Source organism: Prionailurus viverrinus, chromosome D1 (genome assembly GCF_022837055.1).
Source record: "Prionailurus viverrinus isolate Anna chromosome D1, UM_Priviv_1.0, whole genome shotgun sequence".
Classification (NCBI taxonomy): Eukaryota; Metazoa; Chordata; class Mammalia; order Carnivora; family Felidae; genus Prionailurus; species Prionailurus viverrinus.
In genome coordinates, this window is record NC_062570.1 from 9,863,575 (window position 1) to 9,885,955 (window position 22,381).

At 40.8% G+C, this 22,381-nt stretch overlaps 1 protein-coding gene across 2 annotated transcripts in view; it reads left to right on the forward strand.

The window, feature by feature from the left end:
- SIK2 (salt inducible kinase 2) overlaps positions 1-22,381 on the forward strand; it is a 159,473-nt gene that overhangs the window by 19,966 nt on the left and 117,126 nt on the right. The window contains exon 1 of one of the 2 annotated variants that reach the window (XM_047877792.1): positions 16,927-17,179. The exons of the other annotated variant lie outside the window; for it this stretch is intronic. Coding sequence (XP_047733748.1) covers positions 17,045-17,179 — 135 coding nt within the window. The 5' untranslated portion in view covers positions 16,927-17,044. Of the gene's footprint in view, positions 1-16,926; positions 17,180-22,381 lie in introns of those variants that run through there. 2 annotated transcript variants of the gene reach the window in all.

Here is a 22,381-nt window from a genome sequence, read left to right on the forward strand (position 1 = left end):
TGTTCTTTAGAAATGTCTGGACTTCTTGGCCCTTGAATCTCCCACATAAACTTTAGAATAAATGATCAAGTTCCATTAAAATCGTATTGAACTTTGGGGGGATTATATTAAGCCTACAAACCAATGTGAGAATTAAAATACTTAAAATCTTAAAGTTTTCTCCATTGAAGATACAAGAAATATCCTAGGATTTCTCTTCGTTTACTTAGAACTTCTGTAGTAGTCTCAATAGTTTTACACTTTCTTCATGGAGGTCCTGCACATATTCTTAAAAACTTTTATCTGACATTTTCAAATGCGTCCTATGTGGTGTCTTTTGTTACATTTTATGGTTATTTTGTCATACAGGAGTTAATTGACTTTTCTAAATGCTCTTCTTATTTCTACTTGCTCCAGGAGTCCTTGATTTTTTTTTTATTTTTATTTAAAAAATTTATTTTTAATGTTTATTTACTTTTTGACAGAAGGAGTGTGAGCAGGGGAGGGGCAGACAGGGAGGGAGACCCAGAATCTCAAGCAGGCTCCAGCCTCTGAGCTGGCAGCGCAGAGCCCAATGCAGGGCTCCAACTCAGGAACCATGAAATGATGACCTGAGTGGAAGTCGGATGCTCAACAGACTGAGCCACCCAGGCGCCTTGATTGTCTCTGAAGCAATCATGCCATCAGCAAATCATGACAGTCTGTTTTCTCCTTCCTAGTGCTTATGCCTCTATCTTCTTTTTCTCATCTTATTGCACTAGTTAAAACTGATGATACAAGAGTCAAACAGCAGTGTTGATAAACAGCACCCGTCTCATTCCTGATTTTAAATTGAATGCTACGACTGTTCGCCATGAAGTATAATGTATGCCATTATATCTCTCACCAGGTTAAGCAAATTTCTGATTTGCTAAGAATTTTTATCATGAATTTATGCTCAATTTCTATGAAATATTTCTCCATATCTTTTAAGATGATTGTGTTATTTTTGTCCTTGAAGCTGTTAATGTTGTAAGTTACACTTACAGATTTTCTATAAATTTGTTTGCGTACTTAAGAAAACACTACATGCATATCTTATTCTATATACTCTGTGGGACTTAGTTTGTAAATGTTTTATTTAGGATTTCTACACTTATATTCCCAAGAAAATGATCTGGAATTTTCCTTTTTCATATTATCCTTGTCTTGCTTGGGGATCAAGACTGCATGGCTTCATAAATGAGATAGGGAATATCCTCTCTTTTTCCATTCTCTGTTAGACTTTGCAATAAGTTTAGTATGCTATGTCTCATAAAAGTTTAATAGAACTTGCCTATAAAACTACCAGTCTCAATGTTTTGTGATACGATTTTTAAATTGCTTGGGGCACCTGGGCGTCTCAGTTGGTTAAGCCTCCACTTCAGCTCAGGTCATGATCTAGCAGCTTGTGGGATCATCTGTGCTGACAGCTCAGAGCCTGGACCCTGCTTCAGATTCTTTGTCTCCCTCTCTCTGCCCCTCCCCTGCTCACCACACTCCGTGTCTCTCTCTCAAAAATACATTAAATAATAAATAAAAAATAAATAGCCTTAATTTCTTATTAGTTGTAGCACTATTAAGGACTTAATTCAATTGGTAGATTACATTTTTCTAGGAATCTATTTCAAAAGTGTAGTGTGGAGATATTATGACAACACCATGGACACCTTTGCCCTCAATTTCATTTATACTTCAGACTCTTAAAGTTTTAAAGTTGTATTTGAAGATAACAAGAGAAGGGCACCTGGGTGACTCAGTTGGTTAAGCATCCAACTCTTGATTTTGGCTCAGGTTGTCTCACGGTTCATGGGATCAAGCCCCAAGCCGGGCTCTGCATTGACAGGAGGGAGCCTGCTTGGGTTTCTTTCTCTCTCTCTCTCTTTCTCTTTCTCTCTCTCTCTCTCTCTCTCTCTCTCTCTCTCTCTCTCTCTCTGCCCCTCCCCCACTTATGCTCTTTCAAAATAAATGAATAAAACTTAAAAAAAAAAAGATGGTAAGAAAATACTAGTCTTTTAATAATTGCATTTTTCTTGAGCAGTCTTGCCACAGGCTTGTCTATTTTATTAGTGTTTTTCAAAAAATCAAATTTGGGTTCTGTTGATCTTCTGTATTCTATTTTTACTTTCTAATTCACTAATTTTGGCTATTCTTCTCTATTCCCTACTACTTTCTTTAAATTCATTGTTTTACTCACCCTACCTTAAAGAGGTTTAACGTAGTAGCACCTGGAAGGCTCAGTCAGTTGAGTGTCCGACTTTGGTTCAGGTCATGATCTCATGGTTCAGTTCATGAGCTCGAGCCCCACGTCAGGCTCTGTGCTGACAGCTCAGAGCCTGGAGGCTGTTTCAGATTCTGTGTCTCCCTCTCTATCTCTCTCTCTCTCTCTGCCCCTTCCCCGCTTGTGCTCTGTCTCTCAAAAATAAATAAACATGAAAAAATTTTTAAAAAATGTTTAAAGACACTACTTCTTAATACTGTGTAGAATTTAAGTATAGGCTATTGTAGACAAACTTTGTTTCCTATTCCTCAGTCTTGGCTAATTTTTGAAATTCTTAAATTTGCTTCCTGGGGCACCTGGGTGGCTCAGTTGGTTAATGTCCAACTTTGGCTCAGGTCATGATCTCATGGTTTGTGAGTTTGAGTCCTGCATCAGGCTCTTTGCTGACAGTTCAGAGCCTGGAACCTGCTTTGGAATTTGTGTCTCCCTCTCTCTTTGCCTCTCCCCCACTCAGTCTCCCCCCTCCCCCCAAAATAAACATTACAATTTTAAACAAATTGCTTCCTTATTCCAATAGTGTTTTCAATATGGGTCTTTGTATGACAACCCTACTGAGGCTTTATATACCTGAAAATAATTTTATTATACCCAAACATTTGAATGATAATTTGGCTGGGTATAAATTTAGGCTCAAAACTCTTTTGTCTTTCCAATACTTCAAAATATTACCATTGTCTTCTTGTTGCTCTCATAAAGTCTGAAATTCTGATGATTCTTGTTTAATTATAGTTGATTTGCTCTCTCTGTGTCTCTCTAGGAACTTTTAGAATTTTATCTTTGCCTGTAAAAGCTTTGATTTTATTATAATAATACCAGGGTCAGTTTCTCCTTATCACTCTTGTTTGGTACTTCATAAATAGGAAGTCTTGAAACTTTAATTCTGGGAAATTTGTTTTCTTCAAATATTTCTTCTCCACTTTTTCTCTCCTTGAAAGAGGACTTCAACTACATCCATGTTGACCTCAAACTTGACAATTCATTAAGTTCTTCTTTTCAGCTTGTCTCTTAACCCAGGAAAAAGACCCTGCAGGTAGAGCATCTCCTGACGGGAACCTCAACCAATAAGGCCCTCCCTGAGCCACCAAGCCCTCCCACTCCTGCGATGATTGATCCTAAGACAATGATCCACCTGTCTTTGCCCACTGACATATACTCACCAACTTTTGTTTTCCTTATGTAAACCTTGAAGTATCTTCAGCACTTGGGAGACAGTCTTTGAGACTAGTTCCCTGTCTTCCTGTTGTTGGCCTCACTGAAGTAAGGTCTCTTCTTGTTTCACTGCCTTTGGAGTTTGTGGAGAATTGCCAAACTTGGTCATCTCAGAATCAGAACCCTCAGAATCAGATGTTCTTGCACCCCTGTAACCGGCTACAACCTTTTGACGCTCCTCTTATCTGTAAGTTTGAAGTTTGCATTGTAATTCAATCTTCTTTATCTCTTGTGTTTTATATGTTCTTCCCTGCTTCCTTCTAGAAGAGCTCCTTAATCTGATCTTCCAGCTCACTAACTTGTTGTGCAGTCATGTGTATTCTACTATCTGAAAGGTTATGTTATTTCTCCTATTCTTTTCATGCCTGGTATTTCCTCTTGATTTCAATGATTTTCTTACTGATTATTTATTATGTTTGTTTTATATTTGTCAGGCATTGGATTTAACATATTTGCTTCTGGTGGCATCTGTAATGCAGGCTGTTGTTTTCTTTTGAAGTAGTTATGCTCCTAATGTCTCATTACTTTGGCCTGTGAGCATATATTTCTCTGATGGTATCAGCTACTCTGTCTGAGCATTTGGTGTGGGAAAAGACCAAAGGGCAAATCCCAGTCTGTGTCAACATCCAGTGAGATCAAGGAGAGGGGAAGGGATAACCCCAGGGGAGAGAGCTCCAAACACCAGAGTACCATCATTAATTGCTCTGTCTGGGTATCATGCCATCAAACAACTCTTCAGGTCCCAGTCCTATTTTTAGGCCCACTCTACCCTCCAACCCTCAAGGAGAAGCAGCCTTAAGGGGAGGTACTCTTAGGGGTGCCTGGGTGGCTCAGTTAGTTAAGTGTCTGACTCTTGACTTTGGCTCAGGTTATGATCTCACAGTTTGTGAGTTTGAGCCCTGCATTGGGCTCTGTACTGACAGCTCAGAGCCTAGAGACTGCTTCAGATTCTGTGTCTCCCTCTCTCTATCTACCCCTCCCCTGCTCGCTCGCTCTCTCTGTGTCAAAAAATAAACATTAAAAACATAAAGGAGAAAGTACCCTTAGATTATAATTCGCCAGCCCTTGGGGACAGAGGAGATTATTATGGAGTGTTCAGTAAATGCCCAAGGTCAGTCAATCCCCACCAGTTTTCCACACTCTGGCTTCTGGTTCTGATGCCACTTAAACCAGCAATCTGAGCCCCTGTTGCTAATTCCACAGAAGGGTCCTGCCCCAAGCTTCAGATGTACACACAGATACATACATGAGTGCACATACATGTGCACACACACACCAGGCTTCTCTGTGCCTGGGGATTTTTTCTGTTTTATCCCCCCATTATTTCCTACTTTCATGATGATTTTCCTCTACAGTTTATGGAGGCTGCTTTTAGACAAACAGGCTTGAGCAATGGAATGCAGAAAGGGCCACATTGACCACCTCGCTGAATACAGGCTACCCACCTGGCTGAATCAGACAGCCCAGCCAGAAATAGCCATAGGCTCTAAATGACCAATGGGCTACCTAAAACTAGACACAGTTACCAGAGAAGGGAAAATTCCATATGTCACCATTCCTCCTCACTTTCCCTCCTTAAAAGCAGCCCCTCCCACTGCCTCATGGCAGACAGCCTCTCCTCTGTTGCCCTTCCTGCAGCTCCCTTGCAGTGTATTCAGTAAACTTGTATCTTCTTGTTCTGCCTCAGGTGAATTCTTTGACCTTCCGTGTCATAGGCTTCCACCTGATCGTTGCCCCACATTTGGGGGCCCATCAAATGAAGAGATAACCCATTTAAGTACTACACAGTTCCCCCAAGATTGACCTCGGGGGTCAGCATCCATCCTATGGTAATTTCTATCTTGGCTAACTTTGAGTTTTATTCAGGTTTATACTATACAAATTGTGAAACAAATATCCTTTGGGACCTTCGCTGCACCAGGACAGCACAAGATTCAGAATCTCCTTTACAACACTTACCTTCGTGAGCTTCTCATCCCCATCATCAGACAGAGGCCTCTGCTATTCCTTGCCTTCTCCTCATTTCATTAACTGATGCTTCTCTTTTCCCTATGCAAATACCTAATTAACCCAATCATGAAACTAATGGAAAAAAATGAGAATAGTGGCGAGGAAGGCCTAGAGACTTTCTCTCCAGGTAACCAAAGTGAATTTTAATAGTGGTTTTGAGAAGGCTATTGCATCTGCTTTGTTTAATCCAAAGGTTTCTTCCTTATTGGCTTTACATAAGGGAAGTAGCAGACTGCTGGAGGAGACATTTTAGGTGAATGTGATCTTTCAGCTTTCAAATTTGACAGTGTGGAATCACACATCCATGTAATATAATTCTTAGAATTTTTATTTTCAAAAGAGAGAGAGAGAGAGAGCAGGGGAGGGGAATAGAGAGAGAGAGGGAGAGATTGAATCCCAAGCAGGCTCGGTGCTGTCACTGCAGAGCCCATTGCAGGACTCATTCACATGAACTGGGAGATCATCACCTGAGTCGAAATCCAGAGTCGGACACTTAACCAACTGAGTCACCCAGGTGCCCCTATAATTCGTATTTATGCTTATGAGCTAACAATAGTAGTTGTAAGTCAACTTGCACACTTGGAGTCAAATGGGTCAAAACCTACTCCATGATTTAGGATATATAGGACTTCATATAATATCTCAATCTACACACTCAGCCCATCCCTCTAGCTGCCATTGTAGCTATATAGTTATGACATTTTTAGCTTCTTCCAACCTCAAGATACTTCTAAATCTTTTTGCTTTCACTGGTAAAACTTTCTCTACTTCTCATCCCCTGGCTTCCTCCTACTTTTTTTTCAGACCTTACCTTAAATGTCACTTCCTTAGGGAAATTTCTTGACCCCTACACCACCATACTAGATCAGGACCTCATGTTATGCAATCCCACAGCAGGCAGTACTTTTCTTTTAAAACATTTACCGTTGGCACAACAACAGACACACAGACCAATGGAATAGAATAGAAACCCCAGAACTAGACCCACAAACGTATGGCCAACTCATCTTTGACAAAGCAGGAAAGAACATCCAATGGAAAAAAGACAGCCTCTTTAACAAATGGTGCTGGGAGAACTGGACAGCAACATGCAGAAGGTTGAAACTAGACCACTTTCTCACACCATTCACAAAAATAAACTCAAAATGGATAAAGGACCTAAATGTGAGACAGGAAACCATCAAAACCTTAGAGGAGAAAGCAGGAAAAGACCTCTCTGACCTCAGCCGTAGCAATCTCTTACTCGACACATCCCCAAAGGCAAGGGAATTAAAAGCAAAAGTGAATTACTGGGACCTTATGAAAATAAAAAGCTTCTGCACAGCAAAGGAAACAACCAACAAAACTAAAAGGCAACCAACGGAATGGGAAAAGATATTTGCAAATGATGTATCGAACAAAGGGCTAGTATCCAAAATCTATAAAGAGCTCACCAAACTCCACACCCGAAAAACAAATGACCCAGTGAAGAAATGGGCAGAAAACATGAATAGACACTTCTCTAAAGAAGACATCCGGATGGCCAACAGGCACATGAAAAGATGTTCAGCGTCGCTCCTTATCAGGGAAATACAAATCAAAACCACACTCAGGTATCACCTCACGCCAGTCAGAGTGGCCAAAATGAACAAATCAGGAGACTATAGATGCTGGAGAGGATGTGGAGAAACGGGAACCCTCTTGCACTGTTGGTGGGAATGCAAATTGGTGCAGCCGCTCTGGAAAGCAGTGTGGAGGTTCCTCAGAAAATTAAAAATAGACCTACCCTATGACCCAGCAATAGCACTGCTAGGAATTTATCCAAGGGATACAGGAGTACTGATGCATAGGGCCACTTGTACCCCAATGTTCATAGCAGCACTCTCAACAATAGCCAAATTATGGAAAGAGCCTAAATGCCCATCAACTGATGAATGGATAAAGAAATTGTGGTTTATATACACAATGGAATTCTACGTGGCAATGAGAAAAAATGAAATATGGCCTTTTGTAGCAACGTGGATGGAACTGGAGAGTGTGATGCTAAGTGAAATAAGCCATACAGAGAAAGACAGATACCATATGGTTTCACTCTTATGTGGATCCTGAGAAACTTAACAGGAACCCATGGGGGAGGGGAAGGAAAAAAAAAAAAAGAGGTTAGAGTGGGAGAGAGCCAAAGCATAAGAGACTGTTAAAAACTGAGAACTAACTGAGGGTTGATGGGGGGTGGGAGGGAGGGGAGGGTGGGTGATGGGTATTGAGGAGGGCACCTTTTGGGATGAGCACTGGGTGTTGTATGGAAACCAATTTGTCAATAAATTTCACATATATAAATAAATAAATAAATAAATAAATAAATAAATAAATAAAACATTTACCGTAATTGTAACTAACTAGTGAAATATGTGGGGAAGTGGAAAATTGGTATAACATACTGGAAAGCAGGAAAGAAATCATTTTTATTCTTTTTTTTTTTTTTAGCAAATAAATATTGGAGGCTTATTGTGTTTCAGGCATTCTGTTAAGTAACTGGGAATACAGTGGGGAAAGAGGCAGACCACCCCTCTTTAATCACCCATTCTTGAGGATATTCTCTGTATCTTACCACCTAAAACATTATCTAAGTCAAACATACCAGCATAGACATGACTCCTCAAGGTCTTGCATGCCCTCACGCTCATTTCCTTTATGCTCCAAACTCTTGAGCCCTCCATTTTCCCACCAGTCTCCCCTCCCCTTCTTACCCTCATGCATTTCTCTATCCAGACTGCATGGTACTTGTTTTCAGTAATTTTCTTGCCTAATTCTCTACTCCCTTGACCCTTTGACACCCAGCATATTGTAGCACTGTATCAATTGACATCCAGGCTACCAAACATTGTCAGACAAAGTCCCAGGGTGCCTGGGTGGCTCAGTCGGTTCAGCAACTGACTCTTGGTTTTGGCTCAGGTCATGATCTCTTGGTTTGTGAGTTTGAGCCCCATATTGGGCTCTGTGCTGACACCGTGGAGCCTGCTTGGGAGTCTCTGTGTTTGCTCCTCCTCTGCTCATGTATGTGTGCTCTCTATATCAAAATAAATAAACTTTTAAAAAAGAAGAAAAAGTCCCATGACCATTTGGATTGGTATTTCTACCAATTCACGGTTCTCCCACCTCACTTGGACCGTCTTGGAGCTTCCTATAGCCCAGCAAGTTTGCGATGTGTCCTAATCAACTTCCCCCCTCATTTTCATAGCAGATTTTGCATACCTACATGCTTCATCGAAAGTTTCCAATCCTCTACTCTCTCACTCTGTGGATGACCTGCTTCCTACTTTCATAGATGAAACTGATTCCAAGGACAAAGTTCCTGCACTACAAACTACCCACTTACCTGCAGACAAAGCACTGTTGCTTCCTTCCCCACCCACATCATAGTAAAGGAGGCATCTCACCTTCTCACTGAAAAGTCCCTTGTGTTCTAGATTTCTTTGCCCTTTATAGATGATCTCTCATTACTTTTATTTCGATCTCCCTCTCCTCTTCCAAAAATCCTTAAGTTTCTACCAGTTAAACAAATGAAAAACAGGGACACCTGGGGGGTTAAGCATCCAACTTCCTCTCAGGTCATGATCTCAAGGTTCATGGATTTGAGTCCTGCATCGGGCTCTGTGCTGACAGCTCAGAGTCTGGAGCCTGCTTCAGATTCTTTGTCTGCCCCTCCCCTGTTCATGGTCTATCTCTGTCTCTCAAAATAAATAAACATCAAAAAAATTTAAAAAACAAAAAAAGATGATAAAAAACAAAAAAAATTTCTCTTGACTCTACATCCCTGTCGATCTTTATTCCTTCACAGACCAGTTTCTTGAAAGAACAGTCTATACCCCCTCTTCTTCACCACTTCCCACTCAAGTTTGGCTTCCACCCTCAGTACTGAAATTCTGTGCAAAAATCATCAATTATTTCTTCATGACTCAACTTAATGAATTCTTTTCATCTTTATCTTGCTTGACATCTTTTCAGTGATTGAAAGTATTACCTCCTTCTTGAATTTCTTCTCCTTTAAGCTCTTTTATCCCTAGATTCTAAAAGTATTTTTCCCATCGCTATCCATTTCCATTTTTATGGCCTCTCCTTGGCAAGGAGGGGATGCTTCTCTTTATTTTCCCACTCTTGTGAGTAAACAAATAAGATTTTGTCTTTTCCTTCACTCTTTTATTTGGAGGGCAGGGGTGGGGTGGGGGTAGTGGGATTTTTTTTCTTTTTTTGCTTGTTCTATGCATTTTGTCTTTAAACTAGTGAACTAAACAAATCTATTCTTCAGTCTTGGAGACTAAAAATAGGTGAGAATTTAAAAATAATTGTTGTAGTTACACATACAAGAAATCTAAATAAACACTTAAATAATCTAAAGGGATCTGATAAAAGTAGGCTAAAATTAATAGTCACCAAAATTGGATGGACGATTATATTAAACTGAAATGTATATAGGCTTTGCTCCCAAAATATACCTATAAAGCCAAGAAAAACCAACAAAAAATTAATCTACTAGTAAATTAGCTAATAAGATTCCACTTTTTACAATATAACAAACTTCCCAAGACTGAAGATGAGAAAAGAATGACTCTTTACTTACTTGTAAGGTTTATTCACTTCAGTGATGAGTCATAATGGTAAAAACTCAAAACCAGGCCTCCCATGAATCTGTGGGCGGATCCTTCTGAGCTGTGAGTAACCTGTTCCTAGACCAGCAGAATGCAATAAGTAGCTGCCATGTCTTCTCCTTGACTCTTGATATTCCCATTGCATGATACCCTCCACATCCTTGATTTCATGGTACAATCTCCAAATTTTCCACCTAGCTCTCTAGACTGAGCTCCAGAATTAAATATCCAGAGCATGTAAATGGCATTGCAGAACACATGACTCCTAGCACAACTCACTCTGTTCTAGTACACAGACATTATATATTGGTATCTGCAAATTATTGAATAGTCTTCACAATATCTATATTATATATTTTTTTTCGAGAAATAAGGACTAAATATCTGAATGAAATAGATGATATCTCTTTGAGGACTGGGTTCATATTTCATCCACCTTTATATGTTCAGTGTCCAGCAGAGTAAATAGCATATGGTAAGCTCTCCGAAAACCTGGTAGCAATCTTCAATATCTCTCTCTTCTTCATCCCTCACAGTTCATCACAGCTACAGTTGGCATTCATTGCTCCAGCAGCTTCCTACCAGTTGCAACTTCAGAATTTCTTTTTGGAAGGGTTTAGGAATAGCAATCTGGAGGGAAGGAGAAGAGGGAGCCCTCCATGACCTGGTCTCCTATCTTTTCGCTTTATCTGTAGACACTCTCATCATTGAGGTTCAAAGTTCACAATTGATGGCAGTTATCTGAACACATCATGCCTCTTCACACCTTCAGGACCATTGCTCATGATGTTTCTTCTTCATATGCTCACCCAAGCATTTCCCACCTGGCAAAGTCTTACTAAGACTTCACAACTCTGCTCAAGTTTCATCTTTTGGAAGCCTTCCCTGCAAACCATTAAATTGAGCTAATTGCCTCTCATTTGAGCTGTCTGTACAAACTTCATCTCTCGGCTCTCACCACGTTAAATTTTTGGTATTTTTTTTTATGTGTCTACAGTAGGCACCGTTATTAGCACTATCTAAGAGATAACAAACTGAGGCAGAGAAAGGTTAAGCAACTTTTCCAAGGTCACCAGCTAGTAAGGAGCAGAGCCATGATTCACACTTAAGCGCTCAGATTTTAGAGCTCCCACTCCAAAGCATAAAATTCCCAAGGATAGGGACAGTGCCTTACTCATGTTTGCATCCGTAGTTTCTGCTATGGTGCCTACCACATGAATGCAATAAATGTCAAACTAAACTGCATTTGTTGAGTTCTGCTTAAGAGTTTAGGAATTTCAAAAATGACTGAGATACTATCCTTCCCCTCAAAGAAGCTCATGCCCTAGTGGGGTTAGGGAAGATGGGTGTAAAATACTCGACTAACAGCATATAATGAACTAAATAGAAAGTAACGGAGAATTGAGTAGCTGATACTTAGAAACAATGATATTAGAACGTTGATGACCCTCTTTAGCATCTTATCCCAGCAGCATGGACATGGAAACTTCCTGGAACTCATGGTTGTATGAGAAATCAAATAAAATGGATGTTGACCAGTAAACTGTTGGAAGTCAAACTGGAAGATATCAAGTGGTCACCTCTAAGACTCTGGTCCAGGCTGTGCCCTGTTTACTGGTTTACCATACCAGTTATGAACCTACTGTGAGCCACACACTTGTAGTAGGAGTAGCATTGCAAAGAATAATTACTGCAATAAAGATCTAGTAGGCACGCTGGTGGAATTGGCAGATGGCTCCAAAAACGAAGATTAGGTAATAGGATAGACATGAGAGTGAAGAATCCAAACGATTCAATTAGCTGGAACAATGGGCAAAACCAACAAGATGACATTTTAACTATAAGATTTTGTATTGATATTTTTGAAAAATCAGTTGTCCGAGAAAATGGTAATAATAATTGTTATTTTAAAAGACCCAGAGGGGCGTCCTGGTGGCTCAGTTGGTTAAACGTCTGACTTTGACTCAGGTTATGATCTCCCAGCTCATGAGTTTGAGCCCCATGTCAGGCTCTGTGCTGACAGCTCAGAGCCTGGAACCTGCTTCAGATTCTGTGTCTCCCTCTCTTTCTCTGCCCCTCCCCACTTATGCTCTGTCTCTCTCTCTAAAAAATATTAAAAAAAATTTTTAAAGACCAAGAAATTTCAGCTGGCCTTAATCTTAACTCTGGGCTGTAGCTGCTAAAAAGAAAAATTGCACTATCTTTGGCTGAACTAGTATGAGTACAGCGTCTGGATCAAAGGAGAGACAGGCCAATATTCTACACCGCTTAGACTATACCTTGGCTACTGTATTCAGTTTGGAGAATAATATTTTAAGAGACAGTGACAAACCAGAGTCCAGAGAAGCACAAGAAGGAAGGGTAGTGGGCTAGAAACATAATTAAATAGACAGTGAATTTGGGAATGTTTTGCTTGGACCCCTGAAGAAAGAACACGATGGTAGGTGTGTATCTGCTTGTAATGTCTTGTACCAGGTAGAATAATAAAACGATATAAGTCAGAAGCAGCTTTGAAGCTAATATGAGGGCATATTTTCTACTGAAATGAACTGTTTCACATAGATTACATGTGAGACATGTAATGAAGCATGAAGCATGAAGCAGGAAACCACTGCTTGGCACCATCTGTCAAGTGTCTAGAGATTTCTGTATCAGAAGGGAAGATAGACTCCCTATGATACTCTGAGATCCCTTTCAAATTTAGGATCCTAAGAAAACCTGTTGTCTGGGAGGAGATAGAAAAATTTTGAAATTATTTTCAAAGTTTAGGGAGAATCACATGTTTTTCATTTAGAGAAGATCCATCACAGCTAAAACTAAACTTGAAAAATTGAAGCCAGAACATGGCTACCCATCCTTTAAAAGAACCAAAGAAAGCCTTGTTTAAATAGCGTCCATCCTCTAGTTTTATTTTCATAATAGTTTCTTAAACATAGTGGCACCCACATGTTCATTAACTTGACAGATCGATGCATATTTGGGGAATACCTGTATTTTATAAGCATCAGAAGCTATTTTAATTGGCACAGGTGAGTGATTGGGACTTTCTCATGTACATTCTTCCTTGTGTAATATAAAAAGAAAAGCATTCATTTTAGCTTTGTAATCTCTTTTTTCTAAGCAAAGTGCTCCAATAAAGTCTCCACCAGGTTTCAGTTTTGAACTAAATCTGAATTCAGTCCTGAGCTGCCTGGTATGTTGACTTTTATTCTGTCCTAAAACAATAAAACAGTAAAAATGCAGATGTTCATGATCAAGGAAACATGGCACATATCTTGTTTTTCAAGTTCATAGACTATCAGTTTCAGCAAAATACGTACAGCACTGTGAACCATGAAGGTTCCCCTCACATTTCAAATCACTCTTGCGTTAACTCCTTGCTAACTCCTCTCCACATTTTTGTTCTAAGTTCAGTATGTTCTAGAATTCATTCTTATCTCAGCTTCTCATCATCTTTCTTAATTGTTTATATATACACATGCTTTTGCCTTTTGGCATGTTATCTTAACATCTTTTTACTAACTCAATGGCAAATATAATGGATTCACAGCATTAACTGGGTATATTGCATTTTAAAGGCCAAGCAAGTAGGAAATCGGTATCCAGAGTGCTCTCCCTCATTGATAATAAAACTGGAGATGAAAAAATATAGGAACTGTATGAAACCTCTCTTGTCTCCTTTTTTCCCTTTTATCTTACTTTCTTTTTCCTGATTGGTGGTGGTGGTGGTGGTGGTGTGTGTGTTTGGAGAGAAAAAAAGAGGAGAGGGAAAAGGGGGAGAGAGAAAGAGGAGAGGAAAACAAGAGTTGGATAATATCGATAATTTCTAAAATGTATATAGCTGTCATTTGACGCAAAAGCACATAAGAGACACTTAGGGAAAGAACTGCAGAGGGAAAAGTAGATCTCTTGGACTGAGGAAACTGAGCTGAATCACAGATTCCAAGATTGCAATACTCTTCGTCCACATAGTCTGTCCAGGGTTCTATTTACAGCCTACCGTAATTTTCAGTGGTGCACCTGCTGCATTTCCAAGGGGGCAAGGTTTATTTTTGGCACAGCTCCTCCTACTTCTCTCCTATCCATGGCTTCTCTTCCTCTGACCTCCAGACACTCAGCATCCTCGCACTGATCTCTCATTTGCCAAAAACCTGTTGGTACTCCCTGCCATCTCCTCCTCCTCTTTCCAGCCCCAAATCGAGTCCTATTTCCAGACTCTGCAAGGAAGTAGTTGGCCTGGTTATCTGATTAAAATAATCTGATGGAAAAGACTCTTAATTTCTGTTCAAAAGATGTACTTTAAAGGCGGAGGTTGTTAGCTTTAGATGGGTCCCTATTTGCATTTTGGGGTTCTTATGTAAATAGCTTTGCATCAGGTTCCCAAAGGAACCCAACCCCAGAGCATTTATAACACATTACTCTAACTGGCAAAATGTATATAGGAACTCGTTTTGAACCACGGTATGGATGTGGGCTCCTGGTATAGTGATAAAAACCCTCATACTACTCTCCTCAATCCAGAAACCTGTCTGACAACCTTCCTTCTCACTTTTGCAAACAACATAATTCACAGTGGAGTAAGGTATTGCATGCACAATACCTTATTGAAGGACAGAAAAAGAGCGGGTGGAAGACCCAAGAACCAACTGATCCTACATGAAGAATATTAATAATATAAAATGTACACATATACACATTAAATTTTCATTTAAAAACTAAAACAGAAGCTGCAAGAACAATACAATATCTACCATATACCCCTTATCTAGATTTATCAGTTGAACATTTTGCCACATGATCTATCTTTGCTAAACCATTTGAGAGTAAGTTACAATATCAAAAATACTCCAGTGTGTGTCTCTTAATAAGGGCACTCTATTTCATAACCACAATTACAAAATTCAAAAGGCTTAATTAACATTTAAACAAAACTATTATCTATTATACAATCCATATTCAAATTTGAACAACTGTCCTGAAAATATTCCTTTATAGCACGTTTCTTACAATTCAAAATTACATGTTGGCTTTAGTGGCAGGTCTCTTTACTTAAATCTATAATGGGTTTTCAGCCTTTATCATTCATGACACTGACTTTTTTTTTTTTTTTTGAGTATAGGCCAATGGATGAGTAGACTATTTCTTAATTTGCATTTTTCTAATTGTTTCATTGTGATTAGATTCAGAACATGGATTTTTGAGTGAGATACTATATAAGAGACACTGTATCCTTGTCAGTATCTCACATCAGAAGGCACATCATGTCATTTTTATCCCATAAGTGGTGACGTTAACTTTGTTTATTTGTTAGGGTGTTGTCTACCAGATTTCTCCACTGTAAAGGTGCCATTTTGTCACTTTGTAATGAATAAGAAACCTGAGGATACTTTGAGAGTGTGTAAATATCCTGTCTCAGGGATTTTAACATCTATTTTATAATTTTTAAATCTATTGAGAATTCCATATCTGAATCAATTATTATAATGGTTGCAAAATGGTGATTTCCTACCATTTCTTCCAGTGCATTAACTGTCAAAAAGTTATTTCTCCCCCCACCTTTATATTTAAATAAATATTGAACAGTTTAATATTAAAGATGCACTTGTGTATTCTTTTTTGAATTATGACACAATGAATTTCATTTTTTATCATTATTCATTCTTGGTGCTCTAATTGTCCCAGTCTTGGTAGGTGGAGTTAGCGTCAAACCGGCTCGTTTCCTTTTGATGTGTGCTCACCATTCTTCGAAAATCTTGCTCCCTGGCACAAGACCTTCAAGGACATTTTATACTTTCCATCTTTCTGACCTCGAATCAGCCATTTCTTCAGAGTCTGGTTCCTTTTGGTAGAGATTGGCATTTAGAAAGCAAGATCTGGCGCCATGTAATATATTTCAAAATATTATGAGAACACTGTTCCTGTTTCCTTGGGCCGCCACACGGAAGACTGGTGTGTGGTGATTTGCAATCCTAATTCTACCATGATCTGCATGACCCTGGCAATTCCCTTCATTCTTTGGGGCTTGATTCATCATCTGAAAAGAAATTGGATTAGACAGGTATTTCTTAACCTTTTCAGGGTCACCGACACGTTTGCGAATCCGACAAAAGCTACGGCCCCATCTCCCCCCAGACCATGTCCAGAAAGCAAACATTCGCAAACATTTTAGGCGGGCTGAGACTCTGAAGCCCATTTGAGGCTCCAAATCCCTGGATTAAGTGATCTCTAGTGTCTTTTCAAACGCCGACATTCTGTGTGTCTATAAGCGACCCTGCTGCTATCAGAATGATTCCTCAGAGACATCAAAAGGTGGAGGGATTTCTACAAAAGCAGACGAGAAAAGGATACAAAGAAAGGAGCCTGTGAGCAACGCGTTGCTCAGCCACAGTTCTCGCCCGGTGCCAAATGCAGTCACAGGTGAGCGGTTTTGGCGGGAAGCTCCCCAGGTAGGCGGAGAACGCCGAGGCAGGGGAAGGAGACCGCAGACCCGGGCCAGGTCTCTGCACCCCTCCGTTCCGCCCACCAGGGCTCGCTCTTGCCCTTCGTCTGGGTGGCCGAGGAACTGGGCGGGCCAGGCGGCGACCCCGCCCCTGGCAGCCGCGAGGCAGTCGAGAACCCCGGGCACCGGAGTCCGGAAAGAACGCGCCGTCCAGGCCCCGCCCGTCTTCCCTCCCTCCCCGCCGCCGACGTCGGCGGTGCTCCGGTCGCCATGGTGACCAATCGAGGCCCGGGCCCGCCCCCGCCTCCCAGCCCCGGCCCCCTGACGTCGGCGCACGTCAGCGGCGGCGCGCGCCTGGCTGGGCCCTGCGGAGCGGGAGGGAGTGAGCGAGGGAGCGAGCGGAGCGGCGTCGCCGGAGCCCAGCCGCGCCGCCGGCCCGCCAGCCCGCGCTCCAGTCCGCCGTGTCTAGCAGCGGGGCCCAGCATGGTCATGGCGGATGGCCCGAAGCACTTGCAGCGCGGGCCGGTCCGGGTGGGGTTCTACGACATCGAGGGCACGCTGGGCAAGGGTAACTTCGCTGTGGTGAAGCTGGGGCGGCACCGGATCACCAAGACGGAGGTGCGGCCCGGGGCTCGGCGGGAGCGTCCGAGGCGAGGGTCCGGGAGAGGAGCTGTTGGCCGGGAGGGGCGGCTGCAGCGGGGGGTTGGGGTGGGGGGGGGCTGGGTCTCCAGCTGAGGCGAGGGGCCTGGGACAGTGCGGACCTGGGGGGTTCAGGGGGTCGGTGAGCGCCGAAGGGCTCGGGGCCCGCTCCCCCGGAGTCGAGTGTCGTCCAATCAGTAACCCGACCAGCCGGGGCTTTGCCTTTTCTACGCCACCCTCGGTGGCCACACAGAATTTCGCCCAGAGCCTCCCACCCGGGCCGTGACCTGGTCCGTGGCCTCCGCTCCAGAGCCCAAATTCCGCGTCTTCCCTGCTTTCAGCTGGGGGGTGGGGTGGGAGGGGAAGTCTGGGTGCTCCCGGGCTGCGCGGCGAGGGACGGGGCCGCCTGCGCCCGGACTCCCGCGACGGGGCATCGCGCGGCCCCCATGACCGGGGCGCCCCTCCTTGGCCCGGCGAGGACGGGGGGGGGGGGGCCGGTGGCCGGGAATGCCCGGCCGGCCATTGTCCATCTTGTCTCCCTGCTTTTGCCCGACAGCGTCTCGGATCTGGTGTCAGCCTCGCTTGATCTCGTGCCTGAGGCATTTCCATCTAATACTCCAGACAATAGAACTGGTGTTAAAATGGTCATCCCTTGCCTTTGCACAGTCGGTGGCTCGGTCTTTCTTCGCCTGGGTTGTCCCTTTACCAGGTGTGCGTTCTGGCTGCGAAGACGCGTTCCTTAAGCCACATCTGAGGCCGCCTCTCTACTCCTAAAGCCCTCAACTGCTTCCCGACGCCGAATCCTGCATCCCCCCCCCCTCCGCTGCACATTCTAATGCACCGCACATATCTTCTCACGAGTCTCTGTTCTTACCTAACCCGCCCCCCTTCCTTTCACTGCCTCAAGCTGCTCTCCTCAGGGTCTCTATTTTAAGACGTGCAAATTAAATACTTCAGAAAAACAGTTGAAACAAAACCATTCTTTAGAATAAAACCTTGTGTTTTTGACGTACTCTACCCTGCCTTGTTGTAGTTGGTCTGGAGTTTCGTCCTTTTTCAGTATTTTTTTTTTCTTCCCGGTTTTCATCCTATTCAGTTTTTCCCCTTATTAGTGCAAATGCACTACAGCTTGAATATGCAATAACCTAGGACTTTTTTTTTTTTTTTTTTCCCAGAATGGCTATGTAAGGTGAAGGACATTTGAAAACTTGAGTCATTTTGGTTGCTGTTGTTCTTGGAAGTTTTGCTTAATGTGAAGGAGTCCATTTCCAAAAAGTAGGGGCATCTGGCTAGTTATGTCATCTTCAGTTTTTGTTCTCCACCCCCCCACCCCACTAGTCCTGAGGGATTCCGAATCTGACTTATTTTTTTGGTATCAGGACCAAGGTCACAAATTTACCATTGTTACCAATTATGCTAAGTTTGTAATGATAAATAATGGGACTGTAATGAGATTACTTAATCCTGATCCCAGCATTGCTAAAAATGAAGAAATTGATGCCATCCCTCTAATGAACCATGGCCTAATGCCTTGCTCTTTCCCCATAAATTACATTAAAAGAAGGCATTTTTAATTGTATATCTGTATATGAGCCCTTGCTTACGGACTCTAAAAATCGAACCAATTGTGCGTTAAAGAAAACGTCTACAGAACTTCTGAACATTTTTTATGTGGTTGAATTCCAAACCCATTAGTTCATAATTTTTTTTTCTCATCAGCTTTTAACAGTGTTGGTTGCAAGGTTTAATTAATTCAGCTGTTATTTATTAGGTCAAATGTAGATAATACGGTATCGATTTAAGAACTGTTTATGTAGAGCTGGTGTGAGTGACACTTTCGCTTGAGGTTGACAGTTTAAACCGAGTGCCTTTTAAACTGATAAAGCTGGTGGAGCTAGGGGGCACTGTGGAGCAGTACGGTGGTTTGGCTATCAGATACTGAGATCGATGCATTTGTAATTGAAGGCACAGGTTGCATCCTGAAAGATCGCTCAGATCCTGGTATACATGTGTAAAATGATTTAATTTAAAAGCTCAATTTCTAGTCCACAGAACCCACCTATCTCCCTTTGCTTTTCAAAAGAAGGTGGCCTTGGGGCACCTGGGTGGCTCATTCGGTTGAGCCTTGGACTCGCTTTCAGCTCACATTCTGACCTCATGGTTGGTGGGCTCCAGCCCCTGGTGGGGGCTCTGCCTGGACAGTGGGGAGCCTGCTCGGGATCCTGGCTCTTGCCCTCCCTCTCGCTCTCTGTCCCTCCCCTGCTCATGCTCTGTCAGTCTCTCTCTCAAAAAATAAATAAATAAATAAATAAATAAACAAATAAATAAATAAATAAATAAACAAACTTAAAAAAAGGTTTTTAAAAAAGGTACCCTTAACATATAATAAGAAATAATGTGAATTTAAGATGGGTGCATGTTCCTGGTAATTTGGTGTGAGTGGCGATTTTAAAGTTGAGAGGAATGAGGGAAATAGGAAGGTAGTGAAGAGAAAAAGTTCTTGTAGATCTGAAGTTTTGGAGAGTTGCTCTGTGAGCTTTCTCTGTAATTTGCATTAAGAATTGTTTAGCAACAGCACTGATACAGTTGTTTCTTAAAGTATACTATTAATAAGGATTTTTAAAGCAGTGTTATCTTCATTCGCTGGATGATTGATTGATTGTGTCTTCACTTGATTGATTTGTGTCTTCAATCAATACAGCTACCTCAAATACTGTAAATAAGATGGCTAGTGGCCTTAACGTTTTATTTATTATTTTAGGTTCTCATTGCTGAACGTATTACAGTAATTACAGTGAGAGAAATTAAAGTGGTGTAAAGAACAATATCAGATAAATACCATGATCGTACTTACGCTTATAGAAATTTCTTCGATATAGTATGTCTTAAAATCAATGTAAGTTTGTGTTTTAAAACTTAGAGGTCTTGTTTTCCAAGTTTGAACCCATGGCAAATTTTAGGACTTAATTTAAATGTCTGTGTGATGAAAAATTGGACCCCGTTATTTTTTTTAATGTTTATTTTTTGAGAGAAAGAGAGAGAGGGGGGCAAGGAGAGAGGGAGAGCGAATCTCAAGCAGGCTCAGCTCTGTGAACGCAGAGCCCAAGGCAGGGCTCGATTCCAGGAACCCTGAGACCGAGACCTGAGCTGAAATGAGTTGTCTGCTTAACCAACTGAGCCACCCAGGCACTCCAGGGACCCAGTTATTTTCACTTGGCACTTCTCTGTCACTCGTTCTGAATCACGGAAGAATGATGTATTTTCTACACAGCTTGGGAGATCCAAGACTGTTTGCCTTTTAGGAAAAGAAAAATCAGTACACAAAAAGAGATCTTCATTTTGGTCTAATCTATCAAATAGCTTAACATTGTTTAAGAAATGTAATTACATTCTCATCTGAAGCAGTATTCTTATGTTAGATTTCTATGTAAATTTTGCACACAAAAGGCAAGGCAGGTGGTGATAGAATCCAGCTTCCTAATATAATACTTCAGAAAAGCTTTGTAGTGTTGGTTTGTGGTTTATGAATTAGAGTAGCTAATTTTGTAAAATTAGCATAATGGGAAAAGAATAATAGCATTTAGACTGTTAAACTATTTTAGGCAATAGTGGTTGCTAGTTTGCTATGCTGTGTGTGTCCTTGAGTAGTGTTTTATGAATACTGTGCTAGCAAGGAATTGTTTCCTTCTAATTGTATGGCTAGTTTTTTTTGTTGTTGGTTTTGTCTGTTAAATAAAATTCCAGAAAAGTCGTTTGTGCCCTTAAACTTTTTTTGTTTTGTTTTGTATTAAAGAAATAGAGTCTGACTATAAAAAATAGAAGCATATAGTGTACAAAGAGTACATGTGTAATTCCTCCACCAGTGGGAGTAAATCATTCTTATGACATATTTCCCTCTAGCCTTTAAATTTTTTTTCCATAGATGAGATCATATACTATATACACTTATATAAATTGTATCCTTTTTTCCATTTATCATTATAGCATATTTTGCTTAATATATCTAACTTCATAAAATATTTTTAATAGCTGCATAGTGTTTCACCTAGTGGATGAATCCTCTTGTTTAACAATTTTCTTATTAAACATTACATAATTTCCAGTTTTCACTTAGAGTAAATAATTTGCAGTGAATAATCTTTGTATATGTAACTGTGCATTTTTTCCTGGGGGAGGGAGCAGGAGTGGGTAGTGAAATTTGGAGGTAAATTCCTAGAAGGGAAATTACCAAGTGAGAAAATACTATTTTCACATTAAAAAGTAATATGTATTCTCAAATCAGTCATGTTTGTAATTGAAAAATTTTAAAGTATAGATAATGAAAAGAATTACCCATAATATCACCACCCCAAAATAACCATTAGTTATTTTCAGATTTTTTCTGTGACAGATAATTAAATTTCCCTCAATACCATTCCTCTTGTATTGCTTAGCTAAAGAGCATGTAAGTGTGTGGTTTGTGGAATCTTGAAGCTGTTTCACAGAGGTTCTGAAATTCAGTGTTGGGCTACTTATTTATCCTTAAGAGAACCTGGAATGCAAAACTGATAGCAAGGACAGCCTGAAAACTGGTTTGTTTGCTTGTTTGTTTGTTTGTTTTCACTGAAAAGCTGTCTGTGTGCATTTTGGGGCTTTTAAGTTTAGGCATAATTTTGTACTACCTTAAAATATATTTTTATAGCTTTCCAAATAGTTAAATTATCAAAACTGCATTTTTAGAGCAAGGGTAGAAACAAGAGAAGATATTATACTCTGATCACAATGTTTCTTGAAGAAGAGAACTTAACTTTTTTTTAATACATTTGAATTTTATATTTTGCTTTAAAGTTTTAAGACTCCTCTCAATAGTCTTAGTAATAATCTTGTGCGGTGAAATATTCCATATTTAGCAGCAGTACTATGTACAACAGAAGGACTTGTTTTTACCAAATAGTATTATCACTAGCATTTATATCTGGGCCTATGTATGGTCTTTATAGTGTGTTGAAATGAAAATTACATTTGTCGTGGAATATATATGCTTTATTAGAAACTGTTCTCTAGTTTCTTGGCACCCCAGGCAAGTAATAGTTGGCAAATTATTCTGCTAAATATTGCTCAAAATGATCTGTTCTTTTGAGGGAGTAGTTGGGGACAAACATCCAAAATAGAAATTGTGTAAATTTTTATATTCTGTAGAAA